Below are 15,776 nucleotides of genomic sequence, written 5' to 3'. Positions count from 1 at the left end.
ATAGTTACCAGTAACATCTATAACTCCTGCCTTCAGGAAGGTTCTAGAGGTAGAAGCTTCTGTGAACATCCTTCTGACAATAGAGTTGATATAGATCTCTGTTTTGCCTGTGATCAGAACTCTACCTTTCTTATGAAGTATTTTCAAATTCTCCAAAGAAAAGAGATCAGACTGTCCACCATGTTTTGGAGCACCTAAATTAGGTGCCTACATGGGAACAATAGTGCAGATTCTGTACTTGGCCAAGAAAAGTACATCTTCTCTATTCCACTCACCTTCTTCCCGATTAATATCTAGTTGATACTAACCAAAAAGTTGGCGTAGCCTTTTCTCCCATCCTCCCACAGATCACCTCTTAACTTTGCTTTCCCAAAACAAAGCAGCCTGACACAGCAGCTGTATGAGTCTACAGCGTGCCCTGGCAGCCAGGAGGGCCAGCCCTGTCCTGGAGAGCACCAGGCTCAGCATCTCCAGCCAGGCAAGGGAGGGGATTGTCCTGCTCTGGTCTGCACTGGGGCGGCTTCACCTCGAGTGCTGGGGGAAGTTCTGGGTGCCACAGTATAAGAAGGATATAAAGCTATTAGAGAGTGTCCAAAGGAGGGCAATGAGGATGGTAAAGGGAGCCTTATGAGGAGCAGCTGAGATCTGTTCAGCCTGGAGGAGACTGAGGGGAGCCCTCACTGCAGTTACAGCTTCCTCATGAGGCGAAGAGAAGGGGCAGCACTGCTGATTTCACCACTCATGACCAGTGATAAGAGTCCAAGAAATGGCATGAAACCAAGTCAAAGGAGGTTTAGGCAGGGTATCAGCTAAAAGGTTTTCTACCCAGAGCACTGCAACAGGCTCTGCAATGTAGCAAGTAGCAGAAGACCAAACCTGACAGAGCTCAAGAAGCATTTGGAGAACACTGTCAGGCACATGATGTGATTCCTGGGGTGTCCTGTGCAGGGCCAGGATGGACTCAGAGATCCCAATAGTTCCCTTCCAACTCAGCATATTCTATGATACTATGACACTAGGGTTTGGGAAGCTTATTCTTGAATCTGTGCAACTGTTGAAAGAAATGTCCCATAAAGAAAAAGCCACTGTTTAGCTAAGACAATCATTAACCCAAGGCTCAACTACCCAGTATGCTCTGGGGACAGAAAATTGAACAAAATAACTCCTCTGCAATTCAGAGATGGAAACCCAACTGCTTGTTTTAGTATAAAACCCACTCATTTTGGTAGTACAAAAACAAACAGAAGACGATACACAACTAATTTCAGTACTAAGGTATTTTCCCCTGTTTTTCAAATCTGCTTCTGATTTTACAACCCCAGTTCTGAGCAGAAACAGTCATAGCCACTAAGAACACTGTTTAATTATCAGCCCACTACACTGTAAACCTCCAAAACTACCACTTTGATTTACATGCTTTATAATTTGATTTCTAATTTAGAGTAGTAAGTGGAAGCTCTGCAATGAGATGCCTCTCAGTACCATTTTCATGTATGGCACCTCTTTTTCAACCAGATGGTTGGCAAGAGAAGTTTTTTATAGTATTATATTGAGAGATTCAACTTCAACAAGTAGTGTTTAATACACTGCAAAGCCAATAAAAGACTGATATCAAAGGCAAAGGAGGCCATCACTATTGTTTTATAAAGACTAAAAAGACATTTCCTATTCATGCAGACACCCTATGTTGAGATCAAGGCCTTGGAACTGCCAGATGAACCTGGCACATCCAGCTGCCAGTGTGCAAGGTGAGATCGAAGGGGGCAGCTCAAGTAGCACAGAGATGCAGGGTTTGAGCTCAGAGAATGAGCCCATGCCTGAAGCAGACGTGAATTTATCAAGCTTACAATTTCATGACACAGATACTTAGTGCCTGATTAAAACTAAGACAACCACAGCTTATAAATACTGTAGAAGGCAAGTGGGATAAAAGCCTTTAAATAGTAGTAGAAAAGCAAAGCCTGGAACTAGAGAATACTACCTGCTCAATGATGATGAAATGTTAGTTATGTCTAGGTAATACTACTTACCATTTTCAGAAACTGCTTCCAGAGTGGAAATCTCTTTTAAACCACTAGAGAAAAAGAGGGAGAAAAATAATTACATTTTCTTTCTAGGCAAGAATTATGTGAATCAGAAATATATGAAGATACTGACTGATAAAAGGATTACTGGCAGTCCCTCTGTTATCCTTTCATCTCCTCCTAATGATCCTTTTCTTCTGCAAAGCCATTAAAAATGTAAGAACGACATCTTCAGCTAATTCTTAAACCCGTCAAATTTCCTAGGCAGCAGAGAAGCCATACTACTGACACTATTTTGATCAGTCTCTGGGAAGCTTTTTTTCATTTGGTGTTGGCCCCTTGTTTAACATTTGTACAGGAGCTCTTTAAAATAGTTATCACACCTCTTTTTGTGTAGTGACGTGGCAGCTAGAATTGCATTTGTTTAGGACACGTTGATATCTGCATCTTAAACCAACATGTACAAATGCTCAAATAAGAAGCTGGGAAGAAGAATAAGCAGAAGAAGTTCAGCAACCATGCCTTGTATTTTCTAAATATGCATTCATCTGAAGGAACACTGTCTCCCTATCTCTGCTAAATCACAACCCTCATAGATCTGGAAACATGAAGAATTAAAGCCCTCCTCTTCCTTCCATAATGATGGAAAATCAGGCTCTTTATTAGCTTCAGGTTTGTCTGTATGTTTATTTGCTTGCTTATTTATCCTTGTCAGTATTTCTGACCCATGGAATGCCTTCTAGCAATTAATTCTGCAGGTTAATCACGTGTCGAGTAAAATAATTGAGCCTTTCTGCTAAAAAGTGTGTTGCCATTTAGTTTTATTAGCTGCCCCTTTGTTCTCATATAATGAGGCAGACAAAATAGGAATGCCTGACTGCCTTTCTCAACATAATTCATCTATTATACCTGATAAGCTCATCAGGGGACTTTGAAAAACACTGAATTCGTCCTTGTAAGAGAAACAATTTTGATAGCCCTACAAGCTTCCACTGTGTTTTTTTTTTAATTTCCTGAATACAACCGATATTTTCAAAAGCTCCAAAAATCATGCACACATGTGGGTCAGTTCTGTTTGTGATAAACTCCTACCTGGCAAGTGGCTGTAGCTGAACCACCAGCAAGTTTGGGTTAGATGCATTCAGTTCCAGCTGAGAGACATTTAAATTAGTTACATTTGTTAGCTTCCAATCTCCCGATTCTTGAAGAACACTTAGGAGATTCCGGGTAGCCTTGCAGTCAACAGCTGGCAAAACTAAAGATGAAGGAGAAGACTGAAGAATTTCCTGAAATAAATTTATGAGAAGTTTATTTACTTGCTTAATATTAAGTTACATAATAATTAAACAAAATCTTTTTTTAATGTATCCTTAGTTTAATATTTAAGGTGAGTAACCTCCACAATAAACAGCATGTGAATTCTCACCAGTCTGATTGATGGTGGCTTACAGACCTGCTCCTGAATTTTCTTACAGCAAGCTTAAAGCACTCAGAAACACCAAATTTTTATTGCCTTTTCCACATGTATGGTAGAAGAAGAGAGACAGACGATGTAGAAGTTCTCAGACTAAGAGTGTAGTGGTTATGAACATTGCCAGAAGCAAAGCTCAGATTACTCTCTGACTAAATGCTCTTGGAAGTCAGAAAGATCCATGTCAGACACCTCCAGTTCCAGCAGCTCCACTCATACTATGCATAATAAACACCCTGCATTTGTGTACATCCTAGTGGTACAGCACATGGTACAGAAAAATGTCTAATTTGTAACTAATAATTAAAGAAAGCTGCAGATTTCAGCCCTCCCCTCCCCTCTCCTCTCCAAACACCATTGTGTCTGTGCAGTAACTTCTTCACCTTTTTAAATACGTTACCGTGTCTCTGATGGCTCAGCCCTGGCCAGTGGCAGGTCTTGGAGCATTGGCACTTTTGGACATGAGGGAAGCTTCTGGCAGCTTGTCAAAAAAGCCACCAGTGTAGCTCACCCACTAGCAAAGTCTTGCCAAGAAACCCAATGCAAATATGAATATTAGAAGATATTTTTTCTTTGAGTCCTAGTTTACACCTTGTTAACTTTGCTTTTGTATTTTCTACATTTAAGTCTAGATTAAGTCTGTCATTTGACTCAACATTCAGATATTCAGGCTGTTACAGACTCTTTTCCTCTGATGCAATTGGTGTGTTGTTCCTAACACCTTTCTCCTACTATTAATTTTTTTCCTTTTTGTCTCTTCTTTGACTGCTTACCCCTTTTCTGGCCTGCTCTGGTTCTTTCTAATTGCTCACATCTTCCTTCCTAGGCAAATACTATATTTATTTTCACATTTCTACAGATGCTCATATGGAAGGATTATGCAGCATTGTCTGATTTACCAGATTGATAGAAAAGTAACTGCAGAAATTAAAATAGAACAGAAAACACTGATGTTGTGTACAGGTGTCTGAGTAGTGTTTTTAGTAGTGTTTTTAGTAGTGTTTTGAGTAGTGTTTTGTGTTTTTCTTTCTCCTGGAAGAAATAGATAAAACATTTAATTTTGATTTGTTTACAGATTTGAATTTAGACCTCAAATTCTGAGCAATTCAATGATTTTGTTTTATTTTCAATATTTTAATCCCTTGTCCCACAGCAGCAGCCAGAATGGCAACAGCCATTTCATCCAAAGACATATATTAAGCAGATTACTCATTTAATGCCAAATAAGATATAAAATGTATCATTACTGAGTAGTGTCTTAATTGTGCTTCTGCTCCTAACCAGTGCTGCACTGCCACCTGTCCCAGCTTCCAGCCACTGGTATTCAGCTGCTTTTCACCTGAAGAGTAGACACAGCTGGGTATCAGCTCAACAGCCTCAGGCAGGCAGTCTGATCCCAAGCCTCTTTGTCCTTCTTGCCATTTGGCAATTGTGCACTTTTCTTTACAATACCCATATGTTGCTTTACACATTATAAGATTTCAGCTACCATGCTTGTTCAAAACATGAAAACTCAAAAAGGGGATGGAGAATGAAGAGGATATTGAGAAACACCTGGTTTTGCATTCTGCTAAAGAAAACCATATAGTAGCTAGGAACAATAGAGGGGCAAGGAGGGGGAGGAAGGGGAAAAGAAAGTTTAATTTTAACTTTCCAATTATCTATCCCACAAACTTTTACACTGTAGCTGTGCCCTTCAAATGTATGCATAAAGCTGTAAGTTAGACTTTTAATGAAAATTGATCTGATGTACTTTCCCTGATAAAGTGTGTTGCAGCTACAGGAACTATTATTGGAAAAATCTCCATGCTTTACTGTATAGAGGGAAACACGACACCTTTTTTTTTCCTGAGGGTTACAGACAGATCCAAGGGACTGTCAAGAAGAAAACTTGAAGTCCAAAAATGGGAGAAAGCATTCCAAAGCATAAAATACAGATTATAACAATAACAAAGGACTGTGCTGGGGAAAAGATTGATGTGGCTTTCACCAAAAAAAAAAAAATTCTGATAAAAAGGTAAATATTGAGCTAATGAAACTTGCTCATTATGTTGTTTTTCAGGCTAGTAAAGGAAGTGTCTGACTGATGAACTACAGAAGCAACTTCTGGTGCAACCTCTTGGGCAACTGAGTAACTGATAAGATTCAATGTAAATTGATTTTAGCACTGTAGAAGGTGACAGAAAAACAAACCTAATTTTGAATACACAGTAATAGGTAAGAGACTCAGAACTGAGTGTCACCCTTCAGTAATGAAACCTTGAGAGTTACAACAGCGCTTTGAAAATGATAATTCAGAGGCTGATAATGATCAGGACTGAAAAAATCAAATATTAATAGTATTTTAGAAAAGGCTAGAGAACAAAACCTCATTATGTCATGGAATAAATCTATTTTGAACTTTTATCTTGATTATTATGCAGTTCTGTGCATGTTCTCTTGTCAAAAAATGATATAATAAAACTAAAAGAAAGGAAATAAAGACAATCAAAACTTTTTTAAAGCCTCTGTATCACACATGACTAAGTAGTACTGCTCGGTCTATGACCACTGAGTGAGGATAGCATGGAGTATTCAGACTACAAGTGGCAATGAGTTACAGTCATAATTATGTAGTTGCACAGCTGGCCACTAATTGGAGTGTGTTAATATACACTGCAGTTCTAAGGACCTGAGCACTTTCTGGGGAAAGCCAAAGCTAATATTAAAGAAAAATAGTTTGTAGGGTGCTTGACAAAGTTCCCCAAATGCTAATCTTTGTATTTTATTATTTAATTTAGAAGTTGTTTGAAAGCTCAAGATAAATGATCTACCTTTAAGATTCCCTTTGTATTAACTGGAATAAGATTCTTTTATTGCATGCAAATCCATTGATACCAAAAGTTCAGAACTGCTGCTAATGCAGCTAAACAAATAGAATATCTGCAAATGTTTCTGGGGTTTACAAACCTATAACCATTTCTCAAATAACACTTTCTTCTTGTGGTACACATGCTGTTCCATGCACTTATACATTCTAAATGAAATCTCCAGCTTAGGTTTATGAATAAGTTTGCATTTCTGAAGTTCATTAAGGAGGATGCTTGAGAGCAATGGAACATTTATTATAGCTTCACTGATAACTTGTATGATATAGACTGTGTAGGTAAAAAACTTGTGATTATGCAACATCAGGGATTATAATTTCCCCAGTGAGAAAATTCAGACCAAACCTTCACTTTGTCCTGTGTTGTGTGAATGTTATTGCAATCTTTCATAGCATGATTAAGAATTGATTTCTTACCCAAAGTATCTCAAGTGGGGTTCAAGTAATACAATAGCAATCGAGCAAATTTTTGCAGACTCTGTTACTCCCAATATGGATGACTACAAAGTTCCTTTTCTGGCCCTAAGAACTAAAACCTATGCAATAGATATTGACAAAACTCTCTCCATGGGCACCTAGGTGAAAAAGAATTATGTAGTTTATACATCTCATTTTCTTTCACTCACATTACAGCACCTCACTTCCATCAAACAACACTAGAAAAGCATTAAAGATTGCCAAATCCAACAGAAAAAATGTAGGAAGTGCTGGAGTTAAGGTGAGGAATTTGTAAAAATAAACTTTCCAGTTTTACAGAAGCCATAATACAGAGAAAATTCTCATCTCCAAGACAGAGAGGGAACAGAGGCAAGGTCAGGAAAAAAACAGTTGCTGACATTTATTCAGATTGTTAAAAACTTGGGTATAAGCCTTTGGTCTGTGAGACACAGACAAAGATTTATTTAAACATGGCCTTTTGATTAGCTGAGGATCTCCTCACCAGCCCTCACTAGGTCCCCAATCCCCTGGTATACCACCTGATTTCTAAACCTGTCAGTCTCTGGACTTATCTCTAGACCTTAAAGCCTTTAATCTCTATCTGCAGTGCTGATGGAGTCCTGATTACAAGTCAAAACAAGAATGTTTTAATTACTTTGATATGCCTCTTAAACACCGAGGGCCTACTTGAATAAGCCCACCACATTATTACGAACTTGCAATGTCATGCATTGCAATGCACATCAAATAGCTTAAATTAAACCAGTTTTGTAGTCAGGCAACAATAAAAATTTGCTCCAGACACTGCCTTGCAGAGATGTTAAACCCTGAGAAGATAAGGCATAGCAGAGAAAAACCAGTGCTTCTGCCTGCAGACACAACCACTGATCCTTGCAGTACAGATGATTATGACTCCCATTCATTCCTCAGAAAACCCATGGAGATACTCTGAATAATTGTTTCTTTTCTAGCATCAATGTTAAAATGTAGTTATATGACAAAGAGATTAATACCTCCAGTTCCAGTCATACAAGGAAGATGTGAGGCTCTTAGTACAGATGTAGAGACAGGTATTATGTGAATATTTATCTGTTTAATTACATATAGTGCTTGCTGTGTGGTGCTTGGGAATTTACATCTCCTTGTGTGCTGTGCTACCATTTACATTACTAATATTACATTCATCCTGCACTGCCTCCAGGAATGTCTTTATGACTTCCACAAGTGAACATTTTGTCTAATTACATTTCAATAAACTGTCATGTAAGTACAACCATAGATGCTCTGCACAAAATCTATAAACCTTCTCAGTGAGGACAGAATTTGAAGATGTTGACTGACTCAGGAGGATTCCATCTTAAATTCTGTGCCTGGAGTTTATTTCAAGTGAATCAACTAGCATTATCTTTTTTCATGATTAAGTCAATATAGCATCTAGTGATATATTAACTTAATACAAATATAAAACAGTTAACTCCCTGAATGAGCTTCAACTTATGTAAAAACAAAATAGGTATAAAATTCTGAAAATAAGAAAAAATTGATTGGTTCCTGTAAGTTCTTTTCTTCTTAAGACTTCAAAACAGAATTTTGGGGTGTTGATCTTGAAGTTGATACTGTTTTTTACAACAGAAAATTGCAGCACATTTAAGAATAATTTTGTCAGTTATGATGAATTGTGAAAACTCAGTCTTTAAAAATATAATAGCTACAAAGCATGTATCTTCAAACTCTGTTTATTTCCTTTAACACATCTGCTTAAACTGGAATAATCTCAATATTTTGAAATAAATAGGAAAACTTTTGCAACTCAGTGCCCTTTTGCCAGTAATTGTCTCTTTGCATCTTTCTTACATCTTTCTTTTACTTTTTTGTTTAAATACTGCACATAAAGAAATAAAAGAGATAAATGCTTGCCTGAACATTTTGAAATGGATTCTTGTTGCCATAGGATTCACTGAAGTATGTGAAATCATCTGTGCTAAGCTGAAAAACAAAGAGAGTAGGTTGGTGAGAAGGAGCCATAGCATCTCATTTAGGTATAGACTTGTGCCCAGTACTGGTGAGGAAAGAAAATGGTATACGTACCCTATCTTGCAGGAACAAGACGAGGTTTCTGGAGTTCTGGGTGATAAGAGGTTGCAAGAGTACCATCAGCTCCTGTGCTGAGACAACTTGTCCTTCATGCACAGCAGTGTCTGGATTCCACTGTGATCTACAAAGGAAAAATTCCTTTTTCTGTAAAATTTTCTGCCAGTGATGACATCTCTTCTTTCTTTAAATATGCAGTGGCAGGTAATGAAATCATCATCTTTGGTTTAAGATCAACTTTGCAGTTCAGTTTACTTTCATTCTACTCAAAAGAGCTTGCCCATTTATGCCTGTATCAAATTGACTGTATTACAGCAGGAATGAATAGGGGTAATGTCTCTCTCTATTCTCGTTTGTGTACAACAGCAGAGTGGCATCTTTCCAAAAAACAGTTACCTACTAGGTGTGATGAAGAAGAATGTGTTGAAAACATTCAGGGAGAATTCCCAGACAGCACCCCAACTCCCAAAACACTTTGCAGTGCTGAAAGATGGAGGTCAGGAGAAGTAGAACTCAGAGTAGATCATAAGTTGTCATAAACAAGTATATTTTATAAAACTTTTGTGAGCAGAAGCGTATTTCAGTGCTATTGTAAACAGGTTCTCTCCTAGGGTTTTCATGATGAAGGATCCATTCTACAGAAGCCACTCAGAAAAGCCACCTTTCCAGCAGCAGGAGCTCTTCTGATGGAATGACTCGAGGCACCCAGCTTACAACTCTTTTGCCAGCCTGTCACTATGAGGACTGGACAGAGATATAGCCCGTCTATTTAGTTTTGCTGCTACAGAGAACAGGCAAAACAAGAGGCTGCATTATTCTTTCAACACCTCATTTGGATTTTAACAATATGCAACATGGCTCTATATGGATGAAACTTTTTATGAACATTTTTATTCTAGATGTTTTGACTAATGAAAATTGTCTGTGGAAAACTGTGAACTTGATGCATATACTTCCATTTTTACCCATCTTAACATCAATTGCTAAAAGCTGAGAAAACAGGTATTCCGGACACTCCAACTAGTTCTAATTACAAAGACTTGAATACAGCGATTGTTGTGTGCTCTAGCATCAATTATTGTATGATTGCAATTTGATCAAGATAATAGTTTTGAGATAATAGTTAAATTTTCTAACCCAAAGCAATTTTCAAATGGCCACTGCACAGCATGAATGGGAACAACCTTTGCAGTCCTTTAATATGGAGGCAGAACAGGGTTAATGAACACATAGATGGCATTCAATGTTGTTTTTTGGATAAAGAAAATCTTTGATATTTTATCAAATATCAAATACTTGATATTTTCTTAGTTTTACTCAGCATCTCCACTTCTTTGTTAATTTGTGCTTGGAGATCCATATTAACTTATATTTATGAACATAAACAACTGAAAAATTCTAACAGGCATGCATCAACTTTTCAGAGAAGACAAACCTCACAATTTCAAAAAATTAAGTATAATCTTATAAATTAATATATTCAAAAACACAGAAGGTCCCAGAGATTCTGAATGACTTCAGGAATGACTTTCATACTGACTTTGTGACTTGCATGGCCACATCAAAACACTAATGATATTTAAAAGAAAGCAGATAGATTAAATTAAGAGATGATAAAAAATGGCTTGTGTGAAAGAAAATGACACTGGATATCTTGGTATATTTATTTTAGAAATAACAAAATAAATCCATTTTATACCTAATCTTATGGGAAAAAAACAAAAGGAAGATTTTGAGAGCTTTGGGGACTTGCAATTAAGGTAACAGAAAGCACATCAAATAAAGCAGAATTATTTGCAGCAGCACAACGGTAAAGGCTTTTGCTGTGAACTCAAAGCCTCAGAAGTTTAACGATACTCTTTTAAAATATACTTGCTTCTAAGAAATTCCCTCTTCCTTGAAGCAGTTCTTGTTAGCTATCTAACCTTGAAAACACCTTTTGTGACACTTAACTTTTAAGAAGTCAACTTTAGTAACTTCATCATCATTAAAAAAAATCTACATCGGTTGGTTAATAATTCTATTAAAATGCAGCATTTGCCTAATACTTCTATTCACAATATTATGCATGCATTTATTTTTCTTCTTTTTTAACAGTTAGCTGAACACTATGCATGGGAGGAGGGAAGGCTACATCCTTTACTGAGGGGGCTGCTGCTGTCTGCTTGGTGCAACAACATTCTCAGCAAGGTTCAGACAGGAAATAGAACCATAGAAATATTTAAGCTGGAAAAGACCTCTAAAATGAAGAAGTTCAACTGCCAATCCAGCACTGCCGTGTCCACCGCTAAACCATGTGCCTAAGTGCAACATCCACGTGTTTTTAGAACATTTACAGCTGACTCAACCACTTCCCTGTTCCAGTGCCTGACCACACTCGCAGTGAAGAAATTTTTCCTAATATCCAACCTTAGCTTCCCCCGGTGCAACTGGAGGCTGTTTCCTCTTATCCAATCCCTTGCTAGTTGGGAGACCAACCTCCACCTGCTACAGCCTCCTTTCAGGCAGCTGTAGAGCAATAAGGTCTCCCCTCAGCCCCCTTTTCTCCAGGCTAAACACCCCCAGGTCCCTCAGCCACTCCTCAGAAGACTTTGCTCCGGCCCATCCCCAGCTTCCTTGCCTGGTCAGTAGGTTTTACTGGGTGCTTTACTGTGAACTGCAGGGAGAAATGGAGATCTGTGAGTGCCCAGGGGTTGTGGACACACCAACGAAGTGTTTCCCTGAACGCAATCAGCTCATCCCACTGAACTCCTCACCTCAGTGACACGCGACACGGTGTGAAACCGGCAGCAGGCCAGCACACATATTGACTGCTGTTATCGATTGCTCACACAAAATCCTGTGTCCAAACACACACACACAGTCTTGGACAGTCATCCACATGCCAAGTGCATCAGGCTCCCCGCCACAGCACCATCGGGGCTCAAAATGACAAGTGTCTCTGCTAATGTCTGCACTTCAATGTGTGTGCAGGAGCATATAGGTGGAAGGAATCCTAAGGAATCTTTAAGTTTGAGGAAACTTAAAACTCAACTGTTCTCTCCTTACTCCAACAATCAAACAAGACCCTAAAGAAATTGAGGAAAGTAAGCTAAGCTTGATATTTTGCTTCTTTCTTATACCTCACTGCTCTGACATGACAACAATATGTTCTTTCCTCAACAGTATTCTTTCTGAAATTTGAGCAATTACGTTGATGGAAGGAAAGATTCAAGATTTCCTGTATTTGGACCCACTAGAAGGGCTGATGGGAAGATAACAAGACTTCTAGCAGTCTAACTCATGATCTTACATTTCTGCTTTGTAGCTGGCTTCAGAACTCTTTCCTACGAGCTATTCTTGTCAGTTGTGTCTATCAGTCACCTTGTGATTACCATCTAAGAAATCATGTTTTCCCCTGCTCACTGGAAGTAAAATAGCATTTATGCTGGCACACAGAGTCTCCATAGGCATCCAATAAAATTATAGTTAAAATTTTTTTCCTTTTTATCTTACACCTTCTTTCATCAGATTTATCTGTAAAGTCCCTGTAGTTTGGGAAACAGTGCAAATGTACTAACTGGCATTAACACCTTCTCAAAGTCACTTATAACCTGGGTTTGCCAGGAAAGAATTATTTTCTCTATATAAGCATAGCATAAAAAAAAAAAAAAAGAAGTAATATATTTTAAAAGACTGTAGGAAAAAGTCATTCCTAAAACAAACACATGAGGGGGCAATCACAAAAGCTAATTTTAATGAATTTATTTGCTCAAACTCCTTCTCTTTATCTGCGGAGGGAAATTCTTTTGAATATTGGTTCAAAATGGCTAAATCAAATTTGTTCTGTATATCATATGCAAGAAGAGCCTCTCAACCTTCCCTGCTTCAAAAACCCAACCAGGGAACGTTAGTTTAAAGGCTGATTTAAAATAAAGGTCAAATTTTCCATGTGAGTTATTTGAAGAATATCCAGTGATACATTCTTTTGTGAAAAACAGGACAGTGTGACATACTGAGTTATTCCCTAGTTGAAATGAAAAAGAATGTTGTTTTTGAAAAAAAAACCTTACTCTTCAAGTAAGGATCTGCATTTTTCTTTCTAGAGGAAAGAGGTATTTGATTTACTAGTGTCTCTCTGAGAACTGATATCACACTTCCCCTTGCTTTGTGCACTGCATGTGTTTGTCAGCTGCAGGTTCCACCTGTATCTGGCATCTAACATTATCTTTAATAGCATGATTACAGTACAGTAATAATGCATAAAAGAAGCTTTAAAGTTTTACATTCTCTAATACAGCTGAGATATGGCTTGGCAAACACTGGCTAGTTCTAAACTAGAACTAGAAAATGGAGTATCCTTCAATTATTCAATATCAAATCCTAACAGGTAACCTGGGAAAGGGTGATAGAATAGATTAGCGAATTGCAACTTCTGTTAATTAATGAATTGCTAAACTTTTTTACTGGTGGGACATTTCCTACAAAGTGGATAGATATCCACAGATATCCATAATTACTGAAATTCTGTAGTTAAATTTCCTAAAACACTTAAGAGTAATTTCCAAATTCCATAGGCCTGTGGATCACACAGCGCAAACCTCACATCACTGTGACGTACCAAGATGTAAAGCACAGAATTATGGGTTAACAACAGAAAGTTGTTGTGTTACTTTATTTTATAAAATAACAAAAATCTTCTTTTCAGTTGCTTCATAGACCTTAACCAGAACTAACTTTGGCCCCACAAAAACTTCTCCTTTCAAAATGCAGATATCATGGTTGGAGGAACACTTCTTCCACAAAAGGTTCTATTCCTGGAGACATGAACCTGTTTACCTAGTCCAGTATCCTGGTTTTCTTGCTCTAGATTTGTATAATCCAGAAAAATCTGCAGTAGAACAAGCTTCTAATTGCATCTTGATGGAAAATTTGCTTTTATTACCACATGGGATTAAATGATAAGATCTTGTTTATATATACAGCAGGTATGTTTTTTGTATAAACCAGGAAGTAGGACAAAGGAAGCACTGATCTTTTCTAAGATACTTAGAATCACTTTTAACCTAACACTGCTTTCCAACATTTACTTTGCTTTCAAATACAGGGGTTAATACTCATATGACTGCCTGTCATGTAGGGGTGACTCACTAAGAATTTTGAATATAAAATTGCCTTGAGGCTGAAACATTCTTTTTTTCTTCTTCTTCTAGGGGGAAAAAGCAAAGCAAAAGCTGTAAAATCTAACTTTTTCAAAACTTGCAGATTTCTATATGCAGAGTTTCAGGTTTTGGAAATCAATAAAAGAAGAATAAACATATGGCAAAGGTGTAAAATAAGTGAGCCATATTTTTCTGACAACTTTACATATCCAGTATCCACCTGAAGCTACTGCATTGCCCAGCCTGCCATATTTCTGGAAATCCCAAGTAATGGTACAAAATCCTTAAAGTGAGCATGAATAAAATTCCTGGTTAGAAAGAAAGAGGTATATATCTGCTTCTTCCAGAACAGCTTCAAAGTCCTATTTCATAAGTATATGCAAAGCCTCAAATTTCATGTGTCTCTGGATCTGTCAAGACTACAGTTGCTTCTAACAACTGATGCACATACATATAGCAATGTACTTAAGAACCTATATTAAAAAGAACATTAAAGTGAAAAGTCAGGGTTCAGAAGTTAGGAAATACAAAGTTTAAAAAACTTCCAGAGAGATTTTGGTCAGCTCCTTTTTGTGTCACTGCCTTACGTTGTGACTTTAAGTCACAACATCTCTAAGAGTGGAGGTTGAAAGGTGCTTTAGAGTGAATAAAGCGTATCTACTTCATATTTTTCATTTACAGAATTTATTTACTTTTTTCTGCTCAGCTTAGAACACTAAAATTATAAATAAAAATTGGTAAAAACATCCATTGGCTTGTTTGATGGCCAAGGTGCAAATTTATTTACTGGATAATTTTACTTCCCAGAGCTGATTTACCATATTCGATGGCACAATACATTCTGTGCACACACACACGTAGCAGGAGCATGAGCAGGGATACACTTTTATTCCGTTTCTTACCTCTGAGTTGACCAAAGCAGCATGGGCACATGATCCAGTGGCAGAGAGGTTTCGAGCAGCGCAGCAAGGGAGCAGAGCAGCAGGGCCGGAGCAGCGGGGCAGAGCCGTGCCATGGCTCCGGGCGGGTGCGCACGGAACTGGGCAGCTGCAGAGGGTGTGCACAGCTGCACTTCCCGCTTGGGCTGCTGAGAGCCGCATTCAGCTGCTCTGCAACAGCCGGGGGAATTTTCAAAACATGAACTTCCTTCACTTCAACTTGCGAGTTACTCGTGTTTTTATTACTTCCAGGTTTGTGATTTAAGCAGCTTGTAAAACTCCCTGCAGTGAAAGCACTGCCGGTTTCCTCTAACCTTCAAGTATAAGGGAGAGTCATGAAGTCCAAATTCCTGTCCTACACAGGCTGATAACATTTATACAACTACAAAATGGAGTTTACAGAAAAGTTTTCTGTACAGCACAAAATACATTCTGCAGAACTTCTATCTTCTTCCCCTGCTACATATTATCATCTCCCTCAGCTTAGTTTTTTCACATGTCTTGAGATCTGGCGTCACACATTTGGGTGTTGACAGGTTTGAAATCTGCAACAAACTGCAGATTCCAGCAAGAAGGAAGAGAGAGAAAATGGCACGTTCAGAGCCACTGAAACACAGAATTCTTAAGCTATCTTTTGCATGGAGGAATGTTATCCCAGAAATCAAAAATATCTAAAGTCAGGGGCAAATTATAATCACTTCAGAACATGACACAACTTCAGTATTTCACAAGTCTCATGCAAGATCAAAATAGTCTTAGAGAATTCCTTCATGCCCGGAAGCAAATTGCTCTGGCAGACTATTTTTG

At 38.0% G+C, this 15,776-nt stretch overlaps 1 protein-coding gene across 1 annotated transcript in view; it reads right to left on the bottom strand.

Annotated features, from left to right (window-relative positions):
• Positions 1 to 15,197, bottom strand: part of ATP6AP1 (ATPase H+ transporting accessory protein 1) — a 49,362-nt gene extending 34,165 nt beyond the window's left edge. Inside the window, exons 1-5 of the mRNA XM_015629052.3 lie at positions 14,934 to 15,197; positions 8,888 to 9,014; positions 8,717 to 8,785; positions 3,117 to 3,310; positions 2,031 to 2,074 (exon numbers count right to left, since the gene is read on the bottom strand). Coding sequence (XP_015484538.1) covers positions 2,031 to 2,074; positions 3,117 to 3,310; positions 8,717 to 8,785; positions 8,888 to 9,014; positions 14,934 to 15,046 — 547 coding nt within the window. The 5' untranslated portion in view covers positions 15,047 to 15,197. The remainder of the gene's footprint in view (positions 1 to 2,030; positions 2,075 to 3,116; positions 3,311 to 8,716; positions 8,786 to 8,887; positions 9,015 to 14,933) is intronic.
• Positions 15,198 to 15,776: the final 579 nt, after the last annotated feature.

Source organism: Parus major, chromosome 1A (genome assembly GCF_001522545.3).
Source record: "Parus major isolate Abel chromosome 1A, Parus_major1.1, whole genome shotgun sequence".
Taxonomy (NCBI): Eukaryota; Metazoa; Chordata; class Aves; order Passeriformes; family Paridae; genus Parus; species Parus major.
This window is presented reverse-complemented; position numbering and strand designations above follow the sequence as displayed.